The sequence below is a fragment of the Rhinolophus hipposideros genome, assembly GCF_964194185.1.
Source record: "Rhinolophus hipposideros genome assembly, chromosome: 20".
NCBI lineage: Eukaryota > Metazoa > Chordata > Mammalia > Chiroptera > Rhinolophidae > Rhinolophus > Rhinolophus hipposideros.
The window spans coordinates 51,872,309-51,890,640 of NC_138066.1; the positions used below are offsets into that span (position 1 = coordinate 51,872,309).

Consider the following 18,332-nt stretch of genomic DNA (forward strand, 5'->3'; position numbering starts at 1 on the left):
GGAACAAGTCACATGGCGTGAAAGAGCTGTCAGTTCACCTCAGCACTGGTTTGGCGGGCTCTTCCTGCTCTGACCCGGCCCTCCCGCCGCCTACAGAGAACAGAGCGGAGGCCACACCTGGCCGGGAGGGGACACCAGGTCCCATCCCACTGCGAGAAGTCCTGCACAGCCGGCTGTGAGCGCCTCAGTGAGTCCTCGCTGTGGACCGGGCCCCTGGTAGGCTGGGGGCGGGGGCTGTCCACGGGGAAAGGACCCGCCAGCGACCATTTCCCATTTTGCCGAGTCTGCAGGGTTGGTTTGCTCCGGGTTTCAAGCGTGTTTAGTGTACACACCTCTTCAAGAGGTGTTCAACTCCTGGCAGTCCATTTGTCATCCCAAATGAAAAGAAGCAAATGACAGGAAGTTTGGGGTCTGAGAGAAACGCTCCCAGCTGTGCCCAAGGAGATGCACAGGCCATCAGGCACGATGGAGGGAAAGTAGAGACAACCTGCTGCCCGTCCACAGGCGCTGCAGCAAAGCCCCTGTGCTTCACTCAGGTCACTGAGTCCAGTGGGCAGGTAAACCAGGTTTCTGCAGCCCCCAAACACCACACTTGGCAGTAGAGATGATGCTGGTGGGAGTTGCTGTCAGCATCCAGGGTCCAGCCATGCTCTGTGTGTTGTTTGTGGCCACGTTGTTGGGTTGGAGCGAGCGGAGGACTGATGACAGCCCAGGCCAGAACCGTCTCTGCGGGTGCGTTTCCTTACACAGGAGCCTCGAGCCCAGAGTGTTAAGATGGGGCGAGTCTGTGTCCTGGGTGCATGTGTGTTTGTTACACCATGGGCAGGACTTAAAAAAAAAAATAAAAAATATATATATATATACACATATATATGCTTGAAACAGCCCACGTTTACAAACACTTTAGAATTATTTGGATGGATTGATAGGCTACCGATTGTACTAGGGCTGGGAGTGGAGACGAATGTGACCAGAGCAAAGGTGTGGAGGTGACTATTACAAAGCAGGGGGCACCCGGGGCGCGTCCCAGGGTGGGGGCTGGGCAGGAGCCCTCTGAGGTCCTCCCACCAGAAGGGCTGGGATTCTAAACTAGTCAGCATGCCCCTCAGAGACGACATTCCGGGCCTTTGATGAAGAGCTGCTTCTGGGCTTTATCCACACAGACCCGGAGCCCCGGGCCCGCTGCTGCTCAGCCCTCAGAGACCTGGCCGGTGAAACCCACCCCCCACCAGCCAGGGGTTCGTGGCCATTACTACCTACCCGAAAGAGTAGTTTGTTTTAGTTTCACATCGATCTATATGCTCTCACAACGTGTCATTGTCCTAGCACATTTCCCAAGTGTGTCAGCACGAGTGTCCTGGGGCTGCTAGAGATGACAGGTACCCACCCACGCCACGTGCACGCAGCATCTTTCTGTGGCAGTGCCCTTTCCCCAGCCCTGCTTCCCACCGATGTCCCTGACCCCTCTGATGTGGACCGCGGGTGCTGCCTCTGGATGCTGCGTTACTGGATGGGTCATCCAAACATTGACATTTATTCTAGGGCAGCCTTTCTTTCACCATCACCCCTAAGGAGCCTTTTGAGACACCTTTTCCCCATTAGCCCTCCCATGAAACGTTACTAAGTCAGGTATGCTGTGTCTGTGTTTATGCACATCTGTGCTTATACACAGAAGGGTAAGAACTTTTGCCCGAGACCCAGTTTCCGCTTGTGGGGGCTGTGCCACCCCTGCTGAGAACGCCTTGTCTAGACCCACTCGCCAGTCAGTTCCCGGGGCCACGGGCAGCGCCTGTGCTTTAAAGGCAAGTCCAATCTCCTGCAACCAAAAGAAACGCGGCCCCTGCTCTGCTCTGGTGGAAGATTGATTCAGTATTAACAGTGGGATGGAGAGCCCCTCCCACTGGTCATGGACACCAGGGCCAAGGCCAATGTCATCGTCCTGTCCAAATCGGCCGTTTCCTTCCCTACCAATGATGTGGGGGAGGGAGTTGATGTCATGGCCTCCTCGGCCCCGAGTCCCGGCACTGACTCCAGCCCGCTCCCCCCAGGCTTCTCAGGCGCCCCAGTCATGGCGGAACTGCACCCCCCGGACTCCACACTGACAGCCCTGGACGAGGAGACGCTGTGGGACATGACGGAAAGCCACCGCTGGGAGATCGTGCGTGGCGTCTGCCCCAGCCGCCTCACCCCCTACCTGCGCCAGGCCAAGGTGCTGGGCCAGCTGGACGAGGAGGAGGTGCTGCACAGCCCCAGGTTCACCAACACCGCCATGCGCGTCGGTGAGGACCTGTTCCAGGGGGCCTTGCTGCTGAGCCAGCGCAACACAGCTGTGCTGCAAAGCTAAGGGGCCCCGCGTTCCCGACATGTTTCCCAGGGCCGCCATAACCAATGACCACAAAGTGGGTGGCCTCAAATGGTAGTGGTGGATCCTCTCAAGTCCTGGAGGCCAGGCATCTGAAAGCAGGGTGTCAGCAGGGCCAGTTCCCTCCCGGGGCTCTAGGGGAGGACCTGGCCGCCTCCTCCTGCTCCACTTGTGGCTGCGTCACTCCACCCTCTGCCTCCCTTTTACATGGCCTCCTCTGTGTGTCTCTCCTTTTCTGTCTCCTATAAGGACACTTGTGGTTGGATTCCGGCCTCACTCAGATTGTCCAGAATGAGCTCATCTCAGGATTCGTAACTTAATCACATCTGCAAATACCCTTTTTCCAAACAATGTCCCACTGACAGGTTCTAGGCGGACATCTTGGGGGCTACGATTTGGCCTGTTCCAGACGTCTTTGGAGCCGATCCTGGCGTTCTGACTAGCTGACTCGTTATTCATTCAGAAATGGGGGAGCTCATAGTTCCACCATATCAGGATACTAGGAGCACGGGATGAGTTTCTGTTTATGAGATACTCTTCTCAAAGCCTGGCCCATAGAGAGCTGGCAGTAGTTCATCAGGCAACAGGCACAGATAGTATCAGCTGCTGGCATGCTACTATCTGTGCCTGTTGCCTAAGGAACCTCAGATGCAGGAGAAATGATTCCAAGCTACTAATCCAAGCCGAGAGCCATGGGGTCTGGTGGCGCGGACCCTGGGGTGCTGCTATTTGCATCTTTCCTCCTGCGAGCTTTGTACACACACATCTGCACGTGTCCACCTGTAACACACCTGGGAGGCCTTGAGAGCAGCAATCATCTTCCTTAGTCTTTTGTCTCCAACTCGTAGCACTTGGGTCGTAGTAGTTGCTCAGTAAACATCAGCCTCGCCCTTCGCGGGACTGACTGCCACCACATGAATGAAAGGTTCCTGTAAGAACCGGAGGGGGGCTGGCTCGCCCCCTCCCCTGGGCTCCCGATTCCCCTGTGTGCAGGGACTCTCCCCTGCTCCTCTCCCCTCACGGGGAAGCCCACTCACCTCCTGTTAGCCGACTGCTCTCTCCGCAAGGGCACTTGCTGGATTTGCTGAGGACAAGAGGGAAGAATGGGGCCATAGCCTTCCTGGAGAGCTTGAAGTTCCACAATCCTGACGTCTACACCCTGGTCACCGGGCTGCAGCCCGACGTGGACTTCAGCACCTTCAGTGGTGAGAGCTCGGCCCTCCATGCGGGTTGGCAGGGGCTCCTTGGAGCCGCTGGTTCCTAGTAGCCTCAGGGGCCCGCTTGCCGGCATGGTGTTCTGGACGCTTTCCTTGATGCCTTCAGGCAGAGATTTCCATTCCCTGTGCCCCAGCACTTTGGGGGTGAGGAGAACCCCCACTAACCACAGTGGGGCCTGGGGCTCTAAAAGGAAAGGTCTGTCCCCGATTAGCCAGCACCAAGAGGAGACCCCTCTCGGGGTGTGGGATCTGCATCTGAGAGGTACAGGCAGAGGGAAGTGTCCTTTCCCTAGAAAAGCTCCTGAGCTGGCCAGCAGCGGGCCTGTGCTGGAGGCGTAGGGGCCGGCCCAGCCCTGGGCCCAGCCTGACCCTCAGGAGGGCCCCCACAGCCCCGCCCGAGGACAGAGAGGTGTCTGCAGCCTGCTGTGCATGTGCTCAGCAGCCAAGTACAGCTTCACTCCACTTGGGGGAGATAAGACCATCTTCGTTCATTGAGCAATTTGAAGACTCCCTTGAGTGGGGGGGGGGCAGGGGGGCTGGTGAAAGATTCGGGTTTCCAGAGGAGCAGGACAGAGTCACTGACAGCTGGGTGAGAGGACATTTCTGCCAGCGTGGCCTCAGTCCGTGTTCACGTCGTTTCGAGTCTGTTATACAGATTTGTGCTCCCGGTTACGTTTTCGTTAGGACAACATTACAATGCGTTAGCATTGAGCGTGTCTGGGCTGATGATGGGGTGGTTCGATTTGAACAGCGGGTCCCACAGGGAAGCTGAGAGTGGGTAGTCCTTGTATCACAATCTCAAGTCCGCTTGAGCCCGGAAGCCTTTAAGGAGACCAGCAGATTGGGGTGGGGGTTTCTCTTGAAAGTCTGGGTGCAGGAAGCAAAGGTTTGGAGGAGAAGGAGTGAGGGCATGGTGTGAATGCCTGGCCGTCCTGCCCCTGCCCCTGCCCCTCTCCTGCAGGACTCATGGAGACGTCCAAGCTGACTGAGTGCCTGGCTGGGGCCATCAGCAGCCTGCAGGAGGAGCTGAGCCAGGAGAAGGGGCAGAAGGAGGCGTTGCTGCAGCAATGCCGACGGCTGCAGGAGCGCCTGGGCCAGGCCGAGGCCCACGCCGAGAGCCTGCACCAGCTGGAAGCCGACCACGGCCGCATGAAGCGCGAGGTCAGCGCCCACTTCCATGAGGTGCTGAAGCTCAAGGACGAGATGCTCGACCTCTCGCTGCGCTACAGCAACGCGCTGCAGGAGAAGGAGCTGGCTTCCACCCGCTGCCGCGGCCTGCAGGAGGAGGTACTCCCGCTCTCACCCCAGGGCCTTTGCACTTGCTGCCCCATGAGCCTTGGCTACGGCGCCCCTGCAGGGAGCTGACCTTTCGCCTCCACCTCCAGCCACCGCTCCCGTTGCCCATGTGGCAGTGAGCCCGCCCTGCCCTGGAGCTGCCCATGGGCTGGCTGGTCTGTGAAGTGCCCACTGTGGGGAGGCCCACCTGCCTGTGTCTGGGGCCAGGGCTGGCTATTCCGACTTCTGTAGTGGTGGGTCTCCTTGTCAGTACCCCAGGGGATGGTAGACGTCTGTCTGCTCCTCGTTTGTCTTTCTCAGCTGGTCCTGGACTCAGGCGGGAGAACAGGGGTGTGATGAGCAGGCCCTCCTCAAACCCCAGCAATGTTTGTTACTTATTTTTCTCTTGGGGATTATTATCTTCTTAGTGATTTGTAGGAGTTCTTTAAATATTGCGGATATTCATTCCTTGTCATGCTGGCATTTGTTTTTTGCCTATAACTATGGCATTATTTTTTCATTCTTTTAATTTTTAACTTTATTTAGAAATAATTCCAAATTTATTTTTAAAAATATAGAAATATAAGTAGTACAAAGGATACGCACATACCCTTACTTTATCATTTGGGCTCTCTCTGTGTCTGTCTGTCTGTCTCCTGTCACCCCCCCCACACACACACACAGACGTGCACACACACACACACACACCCACACACACACCCCCACACACACATACACTTTTTCCTGAACTGCTTGAGTTACATAGATCAGGGCCCTTTACCCCTAAACATTTCCATGTATATTTCCTAAAAATAGGATAGTCTCTTCTATAACCACAGTGCACTTATCGACTTCATAAATTTACATTGATAAAATCTTTAGTCTAGTCTGCCCATGTTCCACTTTTGTCAGTTGACCCAATCGCGTCCTTTGCAGCATTTTCCCTCCAGCCCAGGACCCAGTCCAGGCTCAGGTATTGCATTGGGCTGTCCTGTCTCTTTGCTCTCCTGTAATCTGGAACATTCCCACAGCCTTTCTCTGTCTACCACGGCATGGACAGATCTGAAGACTGAACCGCACCTCCCCTGCCTTGTATGAAATAATAGACCGCTCCTCATTTGGGGTTCGCTTCATGTTTCCTCATGAACATTTGATGGTTATGCATTTAGGGGGCCCTGTCTAGGGGGTGCTGGACCTGTCTCAGGGCGCCCTGGGGGGAGGTGCGATGCCCAGCACCCCTCACTGGTGACGTTATGTCACCACTTGGTCCAGGGCTCCCTGATGCCCCCACTTCGTTATCACAGTTTCTTTTTGTTCCCGGAAGCTAGTAAGTGACGGGGGCGAGGGGCCTTGAGGCGGGCAAGTGCCCTGCTCCCTGTCAGCACTTACCCTGTAATTAACCTCAGTGGCGATTCTTGCCCCAGTGCCTTGCTCTGGTAGCTGCAAAATGACGAGCCTGTCTGCAGCGCTCCCTCCAGCCCACCCGCTGGCCCTGGGCATCCTGCCTGGGAGAAGAAGCCCTTCCATCGCCGGGTATGCACAACCGCGTGGATTCCTGTTTCCAATGGTCTGTGACACATCACTGTCGTTAAGGAGTTTGGTGCTCAGATTGTCCCCGATTGGCCAGTGCGAGCCCGTCGGCTTCTCCATGTCCTGTGACACGTCCCCTCTGTTGCTGAGCACTGACTTCCTTTCTGGCACCACAAGATGTTCCAGGATCTTCTCGCACCCCCTGCCCCAGCCCAGCACCAGGGTTGGCCGTTTCTCTGAGGGGTCCTGGTTCCTGTTAGAGACGAGGATCTGGGCTCCAGGTGCGCTTGTTGCTACTGGGGTGTCTGCTCCTTGGGCCTTTCAGCTGACAACTGGGAGTCATGTGCACATAAATGCACACATGCGCACGCACACACACGCACACAAGTATGCGCACGCACACACACGTACATATCTTAGGAGTCCTGACTTCACACCCTTACCTCAAATTCCCGCACTCTCCCAGAGTTTTTCTTGCCCTCCCCCATTCCGCACGTGTAAGTGTCTCTCCCTCATGAGATCCCTGGCTCCCAGCGTTAACACACTTGCCCACGTGCTCATCTCTACGCTGCATCTGAAATGGCCTCGCTCTGCCCATGCCAGTACAGTGACCAAACCTACTGAGGGTTCAGGATGTGTAATTCTCCACACCCCCAAACCTCTGTAAGGCTGAGGGCGTGTAGTTAAATGCTGCGTTCAGAAGTTCTTGTGCCTTCTCCCCCCCTTTCACTGTGGTTATGGTATGCGTTTGAAATGTAATTAGGCTCATTTGTTTAGCCCCCCCCCCACTCCAGGTCTTAACGGTCTAATTTTACTTTTTGCATATGTATTAGGTTGGTGCAAAAGTAATTGCGGTTTTTGCAACTATTTTTAACCTTTTAAACTGCAATTACTTTTGCATCAACCTAATAGAACATGGCATGCCTATCCTGTTGGCCCCCAGCAGGAGCTGGGTGATGGCTTGAGGTGTCAGGAGGGAAAGGTCCAAGCGGAAAGTCCCAGCCCCACCGCTTGGCCCCCGCCCCACGGTGAGTGCCGGACTTCAGCCTGACATCCAGACGTCCTGGCTCTTTGTTTTATGAGTAAAGACCACAGTGAGGCAGGGAGAGGCTGGACCCATTAGCTTGAGGTCCAAGTTTCTCTTGGGCTACTGTCCTGTGAAACCGAGGCCAGAGGACTTGGCCAGGTGGTTTCCAGAGCCCGGACATGCTTCCCACTGAGCAGGAGGTGACACTTTCTGGACACTGATGGCAAACACATCTGAGTAGGCGGGTCCTGCATCCCCAGGCCCCGCCCACATCTCCGCCCCGTCTGACCTGACTTTCTCTCTTCACTCACTGATTTTCATGAATCCAACTTCCCTGTAGCTGATGTACTTGGCAGACTATGAAAAGGCAGAGGCCCTTTCATCTTCATCTCTGGCTACTGGTGACTCTGTTTCAGGACGGGCTCCGAGAGCTGGTTGCCGGGGCTTCTTGTTCTGTTTCCTGGGACCCAGCCCAGTCCTTTAACCACTACGCCTCTTCCATAAAGTAAAGCTAAAGTGCCTTTTGCCTCCCACAGGAATTGGGACCATTTGTGAGGTGAACGCTTTAATGGGTTTTGCCGTCTGGGGGAGGGGCCCCTTGAAGTCTGAACAGTGTCATCACGAAGGAGGGAGGTGGCCCTGGCCTGGGGGGTCTCAGTGTTCCCACAGCTCTCCCTCTCCGTCTCCTCCTGGCAGTTGTATCTGATGAAGCAACAGCTGCAGCGAGAGAGGCTGTCAGCTTCCTGTGAGCGGGAATTTCGAGAGCGGTCCCTGAAGATGGCCCACAGCCTGGAGCGTGGAGCCGAGGAGCTGAGCCACCTGAAGGAGGAGAATGAGAAACTCCGGTCACTGACTTTCAGTCTGGTGGGTCCCGGTCCCCCAGGCTGTAGGATTTCTGACAGGCATCCCATTGAGGTGTGAATAAGGCCCTGGTGATGTGAAACCCAATGACTCACTCAGGCCTACAACGTTCTCCCCCTTCCCCACCCCAAAGCTCAGAATTCACAGCGACTGGACACGATGCCCCACTCAGCGCCTCTGCTAAGGCCGTGTAGTTCTGGAGTGGATGGGGCTGATCATAAGTGATGGGGTTTGCTTTAAAGTCGGGGGACAGGGAAAGAAACCTTTCCGCCTGTAAAGTACTCTGCGTTGGAGAGTGGGGAATTATAGGACTCAGGGATTATAGATGCCAGCGCCCCAGAGTTATGCACCCCGATTCTTTTCCATCAGTACAGATCTCCTTGTCAAGCTCTTCCTTCAGTAGACACCCACTGGGCACAGGGCACGGCCGTCACTCAGGCTGGACTGTGCCGCCGTCACGAGCTCCCGCCTGGGACATGAGCCTGAAGAAGGCGGTGACCTGGCTGTTGGTGTTTCCCTTCCTCAGAAGCTCCACTGGGGGGTCTGTTGAAGGAGCAGCTAAAAGGGCCTAAAGGAGGAGGTTCCACCCCAAGAGGCTGCTTCAGCTTCCAGCACTTTCCCTCTCCTTGACCAACCCTGCACAAAGTGCAGGTTTCTCGTTCCTAACGTGTGGTCTTAACGCTCCATCCACCCCCGCCGGCCTTCAAGCTTCCTGCTGCCTGCTCTCAGGAGCTAACAGGGATGTTTCCCCCGGAGCAGGCCCTTTGTGGGGGGTCACGGCCCTGAGCTGACCTCTCTTTGCCCCAGGCAGAGAAGGACATTCTGGAGCAGAGCCTGGACGAGGCCCTGGAGAGCAAGCAGGAGCTGGTGAAGCGCATCCACTCGCTGCGGGAGCGGGCTGTGGCCGCCGAGAGGCAGCGGACGCAGGTGATCTCCCGGTGGGCGCGTCCAGGGCGCTGCCGCCTGGTGGGGAAGGCAGATTCTTTCATCCACACTGAGTGGAGGGCCCAGTTTGCCAAACTAATGTGTCGTTCGTTCATCATTCCTTTGTCAAACTATACTGAGCACCAATTCACAGTCCGAGACAAGAGGTCCCGGCTCATGGGGGGTGGTGAGCAAACAGGTCAGGCAAACAAGTGATGAAAACGGGTCACGTCAAGTGAGTGGAGCCCCGGGTGAAACCCAGGGATTTATTGAGTTGTTACAAAATGCGAGGGGAGGACGTGGAGAAAGGAGATGGTGGAAGAGAATGAGGCCGGTGGAGGGCAGTGGTCTGTGCGTTTGGGGCCTGGAATAAACAAAACAATTGCACAAGCAACATCCATGCAGCTTGTGATGACTAAGTTCAGATATAATCAGCATGGCAGCTCTGTGGACGTGCCTGGAAATCGAGCACTTAAGACACGAGCATGAGTTCACCTGATTTCACCTTTAGAACCATCGCCCCTTCTCTCCTCGAGGCTCCCCCACCCCACCCATCCTTAGTCCAACCCTCAGAGCCCCTTGACCTTCATGGGCTGTTTGTCCCCTCTGTCCAGTACTGGGAAGAGAAGGAGCAGACCCTGTTCCAGTTCCAGAAAACTAAAGTGGACTGTGAGATCTACAAGGAGAAGATGAATGCCCTGCAGAGCCAAGTGGTCGAGCTGCAGAAGGAGCGGGACAAGGTACCGGGAGAGGCGAGGGGCCGGCTTGGGCCGGGTAATGGGGCGCAGAGAGGACAGGAGGTACCTGTCCGGCGGAGCCCAGCTCAGGAAGCCCCCTGCCCTCTGGGTGTGGCCGGGGACCGGCTTGCTGCTTCGCACCGCTGGCCCTACCCTCGATGGCAGCTGGTTCCAGATTTGGGGTCTCTCTCCTTGATCCACGTGGTTTCTCAACTCCCACCTCTGTCATCTGTTGACATGCTCACAGTGCAGACTAGAAGTCATGTCTAGTGCCTCCTTTCATTCCTGGCATACTGAGGGTTATTAAAACCACATCTGTGAATTATAAGTGAACGGTAAGTGTGTGCCTGTCGGGGTGAGCTCTGTGTGGCACACACCAGGTGAGTCCAGGAGAAATGCAGACAAGAAGCAGGGGGCTTCTCTGGCTGGGGCTCCTGCCTTGTGCTGGCACGGCCTCTATGCGCTGAGTATCGCTATGTCTGGGCCTGCAGGCCTACTCCGCGAGAGACGCAGCCCAGGCGGGGATTTCTCAGAACCTGACGGAGAAGGACACCCTGCGCCGGAAAGTGTTCGAGTTGACTGACCAAGTCTGCGACCTGCGCCAACAGCTCCGCAGGCTGCAGGCTGAGTCACCACAAGGGGTGAGCACTTCTGGCCCGTGTGTGGCCTCCGATGCAGGGTGGCTGGGCTGGAGGCCACCAGACAGGCTGTGCGCAGGGTGGGAGCCGAACAGGGCCACGCGCGGCCCCCCACTGGGGCCGGGACATTTGCATTCAACTCTAACCTCCAAGCAAGGGGTCCCGCGAGCCAACCATGTTGTTAGACGTTTAAGATGCACACAGGTAGGTTGAGTCTGCCTCTGCACCTCCTTTGATGATGATATGCAAATCTTGAAGGGGGAGCTTAGCAGAAGGTTCTGGAACCTGTAAAGTGTGGTGTTTGATGAGAAAAGAAAGCAGCAGATGGAACTGTGCAGGTGGCCACTTGCTTTTGTAAATAATGCATTCCTGAGATGTTTGAAAGTCGTGTCCACGAGCGACCTGCCTGAAGGAGTTACCTTCCCAAATTGCTGACACTACGATAAACCCTCAAGCGTGGCCTCCCCGACAGCTCAGCCACCTGGTGGCTGCACGTGTGACACTCTTCAGCGGTGCCCAGCGACCTGGGTGGCAGGCAGAGCCACACCCTCCTGTCTCTATGTAGGGGCCCCAGCCCTTCCTCCCTCACCCCTCCCCACATCAACCATGTTCAAAAGATACACGTGTGCATAGACAAAAAGTGACGGACAGACTACCGTCTGCTCAGTGTGCTGTTTCTGAGCGAGGGAGGACAGGTAAATTTTATTTTCTCTAATCAGCCTGTGCCCCCCCCCAATATTCTCTGTGCTGTATGTATAGGTATGTTATATATACCGTATGCAGTATTTGCATAATCAGTAAAGAACCACACGTATTCTCCAAAAGAACTAAAATGCCAGTCACCAGGCCAGTTGCTATATGTCCCCTTGATGGTCAGCTCCACCGAGTGACCCTGTGGGCAGCCAGGATCCCAGGCTTGGAGGAGGAGACATAACTCTTTGGTTTGGCCTGGAAGCCGATGCCAGGAACCTGCTGGGAAGGATGGTGACGGGGTGGTGACTGGGTGGAACCTGGAGCATCTGAGCGGAACCTGCCCTGAATTAACCAGCCCACTGGGTGTCTGCAGCCCACGCAGGAAGTGGGGGCCAGGGAGCCCTGTCGGAGGGGGAAGCAGCGACTCGCTCGTATGTTTGCCATCTGCCCGCGGGACGACAGCCACTGCAGGTGCCTCAGATCCTCCGAGGTACAGCCGGTGCCGCCTCCACTGCTGGGAAACCAGGTGGCCTGGCACATAGTAAGTGCTAACAACATACTTAGGTGGATGATGGGCTGCATTCAGTTTGCGCTGTACCCGGCATCCTCTAGCCCCCCCACTCAGCCATCACACGTGACCCTCAGCCAGGTACTCCGCCTCTCTGGGCCTCGATTGCTTTCTGTGTAAAGTGGGGCCATACTGCCCACTTCCTGGATTTATCATGAGAACTCAGGATGTAAAGTGCAGAAAGTAGCTGGTAGGGTGCCGGGTCCTAGTAGGTGCTCAGCTCATGTCGTGGCTAAGAGCTCCTCCCCTCCCTCTGCCTCCTCTGCCCTGATGGGCTGTGGCTTCTTCCCTTTCCCCAGCATGGGAGGGGTCGTGGGGGTGTCCCCACGTGAGCCCCACGCTGACCTCCGCTTCGTCCTCCTCCAGGCTCAGCTCTGGTCTGACCTGAGCGCCACGTCCAGCCGCGAGCTGGTGGATAGCTTCCGCTCCAGCAGCCCTGTGCCCCCCAGCCAGCAGTCCCTGTACAAGCGGGCCACAGAGGACTTCCGGGACCCCTGGTCTTTCAGGTAGGGGACGCTGGCCGCTCACTGGGGACACCAGCCGAGGGCCAGACAGGGGCTGGGTCTCTGGGTCTGAGACGGAGTAGGTGGCACAGCCTGAGCTGCCTTCTTACACTTGGCAGCGGCTTCCTGGAAATCCCGGAGGCAGACGGGAGAGCCTCCCCGGGAGCTGCGGCGGGCGACGCAGACCCGGATTATGAGCTTGTGGACAGGGCAGGTGAGCGCACCCCAACCCAGGGAGGCAGGTGAAATGACCCGGTGTCTCCAGGGTTGGGCACAGGGAAGTGAACTTGACTGCTGCCCCGACTGGGGCCTCCGGCAGTTCAAGCCAGTGCCCACATGCTCTGTTTACTGGGTGTCCTTTCTGTTCTCATCTAGAGGCTGAGGCAGTTGATTTATTTCCACGTTCAGCTCAGCTCAGGTGTTCCGACAGCCGTGGACACGTGCTCTCTCTCCCTCCCTGCTCTGACCTGGGGACCTAGGCCTCCCAGTGATGGCAAAAGGCAGAGCCTCAGGCCCCACTGGCCGAGGTGCCTGTGGGAGCAGCTCTCCTCCTGGGACCTCCCTTCTCTCCTGTGGCTTACTCCTCCCGCTGTGGCTTCGGGGGTCCTCTCTCCTCCTCCAGCCATGAGCCCCTCACGGACAGCCTCCTTCACTAACTCTTCCACCCTGTACATCTGTCCCCAGCCTCCAATCTCACACACAGTAGGTGCTTTGCAACCCCTCTGGAATTCACCCCACAGCCACCAGGGGGCACACGTACCCCACACTGCTCCACACAGACACACCTTTAGGTCGGGCCGTGGGTCACATGACCAGAAACCATATCCCCCCCGCTCCCGGAAATCTTTGGTGGTTTTATTTATAACCGTGATCAATTGGGAATATGCACCCAGGGCGTATCCAGCCTGCATGTGAGATCATGAATAGGGAGGGTTATTGCTCTTTATATTTCCTCTGTTGTGATTCTACATCATGTCCCATTTTCATCCAGTGTTAAGTGGGATTCATACATCAGGAGCGTCATTAACTTCACTTGGCTTTGAGTGTAATAACCAATGGAGTTTTGCCTGTGGGCTGGCATGGCTGCCATTGGCAGGCAGCTGTTGACCCTCAGGGAGGCCGCTGCCTGCGCTGGGCCCATCTGCCTCACAGGCTGCATTTACAATGCAGGGCTTGGGGACACCCTGGGGACATCTAGTCCTAGGACTGCCACTCAGAGGCCTCCACAGCCAGCTAGGCAGCCATGCAGGTCAGTGCAGAAATGGGGGCCAGGGCCACGCCAGATTTGATAGTAGGAATGAAGTCAGAAGGCCAGGTTCTAGATTCCCTATCTTATAAAACGTTGGCAACATTCCAGTATCACAGAGGACACAATGGAGGGCAAACCCTGGCAGGTGCAGCTCTCCAGCAGCTCCTCCTGTTTTGGGAAGATGAATCCAGGTCTAAGCAGTGAGGAAGGGAGGAGGAAGGAAAGGGTCAGCCTCAGCAAAGGGGACCTGAGTCTGGGAGGGCTGAGCTAGCTGCATCAGGAGTGGGTGGCCTCCCGGCTAGTCCCGCTGGGTGTCTAAGCCTCCCTCTTCTGTCTAGACCTTCCTGAGTCCGAGAGCAGCCTGCCGCCAACCTCCAGGAGCCTCTGCATCTCAGCCAGGTGAGCGGAGGGCGGGGCCAAGGGAGCAGGTGGCAGAATGAGGACTGTGTCCTATCACGTTGGGAGGTGACAGCCTTTTTGAGGATGGGGTTGTGGTGTAGGGGCTGGGAATTCCAGAGTGCTGGGGCCCGAAGGGGGTCAGTGGGGAGATGGCATGGCTGTACCTTCTGCTCGGGGCCGCACACGAACTCTATCACTTCCCTTCCTGCAGCAGTGTCCCGGTGCGGCGGAGGCCAGCCCGCAAGATTCTGAGCCAGGTCACAGTGCTGGCCTTCCAGGGGGACGCTTTGCTGGAGCAGATAAGTGTCATCGGTGGGAACCTCACGGGTATCTTCATTCACCGAGTCACCCCGGGCTCGATGGCTGATGAGATGGCCTTGCACCCAGGAACCCAGATCGTGATGGTAAGATGTGGGGCCTTTGTTGTTGTTTGCTTTTTTAATAGTGTTGATCTTATTGTCACTGCACGTGCCTGTGTGAGAGAAAATGCACAACATAAAAGTCACTGTGTTAGCAATTGAGGACACCTTTTAAAACTTTTAGTGTAAAATATTCATTAAACTGCAGAAAACATAAGTGTACAACTTAACTAGTTATTAGTAAGTGACTGTGTGTGCAGGGGGTGGCTTTGATGTAGCCTAAAAGCAGAATCATTAAACGTCAGCCTTTTAGAAAATAGCAAGGAATGCACAACGCATGCATCACCCCTTCTTGAGACTCGCCTTGTTCTCCTAGGAGGAGACTGGGGATGAGGCAGGTGTGGGGTGTCAGGGTCTGGAGCCCCATGTCCCCCACCGGCTTCTCCCTCCAAATGGCTGTCCACCTTCTAAGCCATGTCATATGTCTCGAATGATCTCAGATCAAGCTCCCGATATGTCACCTTGTATTCTCCACTGCACGTGACACAAAAGCCTTTCACTACATTTCCAACAGCTCAGGGCCCTCTCGAGAGTTTCAGTGACCAGCTTATGTTGTGGTCATAGCTACAGAGCCCTTTATGATGTTTGGGGAACCAGTCCTGATCCCAGATGGGGCCAGTTCAATTCTAACAGTGTTAAAAACACACCTCTTTTTTTCCCTCAGTATAAAATACTCTCCTAAACTTAAAGCAACACAGGGAGTGAATGGCGTGGACAATGAGAATCAATGAGCTTTCACAACTGGGAAGGGGGGTGTTGCATGGCACCTAGTGGGTAGAGGCCAGAGGTGCCCCTAAACATCCTACAGGGCCCAGGACGGTCCCGCAACCCAGAACGACCTGGTTCCAAATGTCAGTAGTCCCAAAGCTGACAAGCCCTGATCTAGAATGCTCTCGAATGCTCTAGAACAGTGCTCATGTGCTCTAGAACACAGGTCCATTTTGAAGAGCAGAAACTCGGTCCTTACGGTGATCCTGGTCCACAGTGTATTGGGGAAGGGTTGTGGTTGACTCTTGGGGTGGGAATGTGTACAGTTTGGAGGAGCTGAATCAGGACGTCCTGAGACAGGGCCTGTGACAAAGGCTCTGATGGGTGCATGTGGGTGGCCGGAAGGCGAGTGGGTTTACTGTGGGGGACACGCCTGCACTCAGACTGCAGCTGCAGGACCCTGGGCCATAGAGGCTGGTCCCGTGATTTGCCCACAGGTGGATTGTGAGGCCACCGAGCCCTTCTTCAAGGCCACGCTGGAAGGCACGACCCTGGAGCAGGCCGTCGGACTTCTCCGGAGGGTGAACGGCTTCTGCTGCCTGTCTGTGAAGGTCAACATGGAGGGTACACCCCCCCCCCCAGCCTGCCATGAGGTCACCTCTCAAGACTTGCGCAGCCATCCAGTCCTGTCTCTGCGAGCCCCTGGCTGTGCTGACATTAGCTCCCATGGCCCACCCCAGAGCCAGTCTGCACCCCAAGTCTGTGGAGGCCCCCAAAGCAGCTGGAGACCGCCTACCCACTGCGTCTGGCACCAGATGGCTCTGGAGACTTTGTGGAGATTTCTTCTTTCGCTCCTCCTTTCACATTCCAGAAACTTCCTTGTGTGGAATCACTGCCCAGGCTTATCTGTCCTCATGGTTTTTCTTTTGATCAGGTTATAAGAAGCTGGTCCGGGACCTGGAAGCCAAAGTGGCAACCTCAGGGGACTCCTTCTACATCCGGGTCAACCTGGCCTTGGAGGGGCGGGCGGCAGGGGAGCTGCAGGTGCACTGCAATGACATCCTGCACGTAACGGACACCCTCTTCCAGGGCGGCGGCTGCTGGCACGCATCCCGCGTCAGCCCGTACAGCACGAAGGACACTGAGCACGGCACCATCCCCAACTACTCACGGTGAGCAGCTGTGCTGGACAGAGGTCAGGCCCAGGTGGCATCTCCTGGCCTTGCTCAGCATGGGGGACCCCCTCTTGCCCCGGAGGAGGACTGGTCTTCTGGAGACCCCAAAGAAGTGGAATCCCCAGTGTGTTACCCACCAAGTTCACTGCTTGGACAGGGTTTTTTATGAAAAGGGGTAGACCTCAGTTTTAGAGCATTCTAGAGTGTTCGGGACCAGAGTTTCTCAACCTCAGCACTGTTGACACTTGTGCTGGCGCCCTCAGTCTTGGGGGACTTAGGCTGTCAAGCAGCATCCTTGGCGTTCCCTGCCCTCCGCTTACTTGTGACAACCCAAATGTCTCCTGACATTGCCAGTGTTCCCTGGCGGTGGGGTGACCAGTCACGCTGGTGAGTCTGGACTGTCTTGGTTTTAACACAGAAGCTCCCACATCCTGGGGAACCCTCAGTCCTGGGACAACTGTCACTCCTGGGACAGTGTTCCCCTCCCGCCCTGCGTCCTGGGCACAAAGCATGGTGTCTTGTCCAGCAACTCTCTGACTGCATCACAAACCTGCGTCCCCTGGAGCTCAGCTCAGCTCAGCAGGCGCAGGAAGCCCCCCCACACTGTGTTCCCCACACGCTCTGGGTGGGGCCAGCCTCACGGCCTCAGGCCAGACTGGGAGTCAGAGGGTCAGGAGCGGTGGCCTCCACCCAGGCTCCAGCCCAGTCGGCCGGTTGGTGATTTCAGGGTGGGCTGAGGCTTTGGCAGGGGACTTGGTGGCCGTCAGGGTGGAGAGCCGCTGTGGGTCGGGGCAGTCGGGGGTCTCCTGCAGCCCTCCCTGCAGCTGGGCGGGGCTGTCCCCCTCTGTGCAGGGCTCAGTGGCTGCTCATCACCCTGGTCCAGGACATGGCTCAGCAGAGCGCGGCCGCCCGCAAGGTGAGGCAGCCAGCCGTGCCGCCCAGTCCCAGGGCCTCCTTCCTCCCCCAGCTCACATCACCTGCGGGGAGGGGCCCGGTTCACCCCTCCTTCCACCTAGGATGGGGGCTGGCCAGGGGTCCTGTGTGGACGGTGTAGACTACTGATGCCCGGGGGTGGCCCTGTGTGTCTGTCCCTGGTGGGCCCCTGCAAACCTTCACCTGGGTGTTCAGTCGCGTGCTCTCTGTCACACGCCTGGTCAGCCCATTGGCCTGTTCATCTCCACCCCGTCTTTATTCCCTCTGAGGCCGGTTCCTTGTCATCTCCCGACATAGAACATTCAGTTGCCTTGAGCAGGGCACTAGGGCGGCCCTCCTGGATCGCAGCAGGGCTAGGCTGTGGGGGCCCTCATGCTTCCTGCCTAATGCAGCCCGCCCTCACTACAGATGCCCTGCTGGGGGAGAATGGGGGGCTCTGCCTGAGGACCCTCTCCTGCTTCCCTTTGTCTCCTCCTGGCACAGGGTCTGGGCCTCCTGGCTGTTCAGTGGACACAGCCTGAAGGTCCAAGGACCATCCTGGATTCCCCAGGGGCAGGTGCCAGGCCCCTAGCCCTGTGTGGACAGCTTGGATGACCCCTCGTCCCTTCTCCCTCCTCTAGCAGTCTTCTGGGGGACCCCAAAAGTTGGTCCGCATCATCAGTGTGGACAGAACCAAGGCCAGCCCTCTGTGTTCATCCTTTGATGGGGCCCAGTCAGACACCAGGAAGCTGGAAGGTGAGGCGGGTGGCGCTGGTGGAGGGGCCGCTGGCTCCACATGGGCGAGGGTGTTTGGGAGGGGCTGCGGGTTGGTCAGTTCAGTCACCGCCGCTCGTTGGGGTCGGGGTCAGCTTTGTAAGAGCCATAATCGATGTCTGTGTGCCTTTCCGGGGAGCAGCTGAGATACACATCTCATGTCCGCCTTCATGTGTGAGCTGCCTGGGGAGAGTCCACAGCGGCTAGTACCCTTACACCAACAGCAGCCCCTTGAGAGTAGTAACAATGTGTCCTTATCCAAACGCCTAACATTAGACAAAGCAGTGGACCTCTCAGAGCTCCAGAGTGGTTGGTGTGACAGGGAGCTCAGCCCATTTTCTCTATGCTCCCTGTGGCCAAA

At 56.7% G+C, this 18,332-nt stretch overlaps 1 protein-coding gene across 1 annotated transcript in view; it reads left to right on the top strand.

Moving 5' to 3' along the window:
* The window catches only part of CARD14 (caspase recruitment domain family member 14), a 22,314-nt gene continuing 3,982 nt past the window's right edge, over positions 1-18,332 (top strand). The window contains exons 1-17 of the mRNA XM_081027765.1: positions 1-187; positions 2,049-2,279; positions 3,430-3,567; positions 4,541-4,866; positions 8,108-8,275; positions 9,080-9,199; positions 9,811-9,936; positions 10,425-10,574; positions 11,638-11,805; positions 12,199-12,338; positions 12,455-12,549; positions 13,923-13,983; positions 14,195-14,387; positions 15,608-15,734; positions 16,045-16,282; positions 17,138-17,201; positions 17,839-17,953. Coding sequence (XP_080883891.1) covers positions 2,069-2,279; positions 3,430-3,567; positions 4,541-4,866; positions 8,108-8,275; positions 9,080-9,199; positions 9,811-9,936; positions 10,425-10,574; positions 11,638-11,805; positions 12,199-12,338; positions 12,455-12,549; positions 13,923-13,983; positions 14,195-14,387; positions 15,608-15,734; positions 16,045-16,282; positions 17,138-17,201; positions 17,839-17,953 — 2,440 coding nt within the window. The 5' untranslated portion in view covers positions 1-187; positions 2,049-2,068. The remainder of the gene's footprint in view (positions 188-2,048; positions 2,280-3,429; positions 3,568-4,540; positions 4,867-8,107; positions 8,276-9,079; positions 9,200-9,810; positions 9,937-10,424; positions 10,575-11,637; positions 11,806-12,198; positions 12,339-12,454; positions 12,550-13,922; positions 13,984-14,194; positions 14,388-15,607; positions 15,735-16,044; positions 16,283-17,137; positions 17,202-17,838; positions 17,954-18,332) is intronic.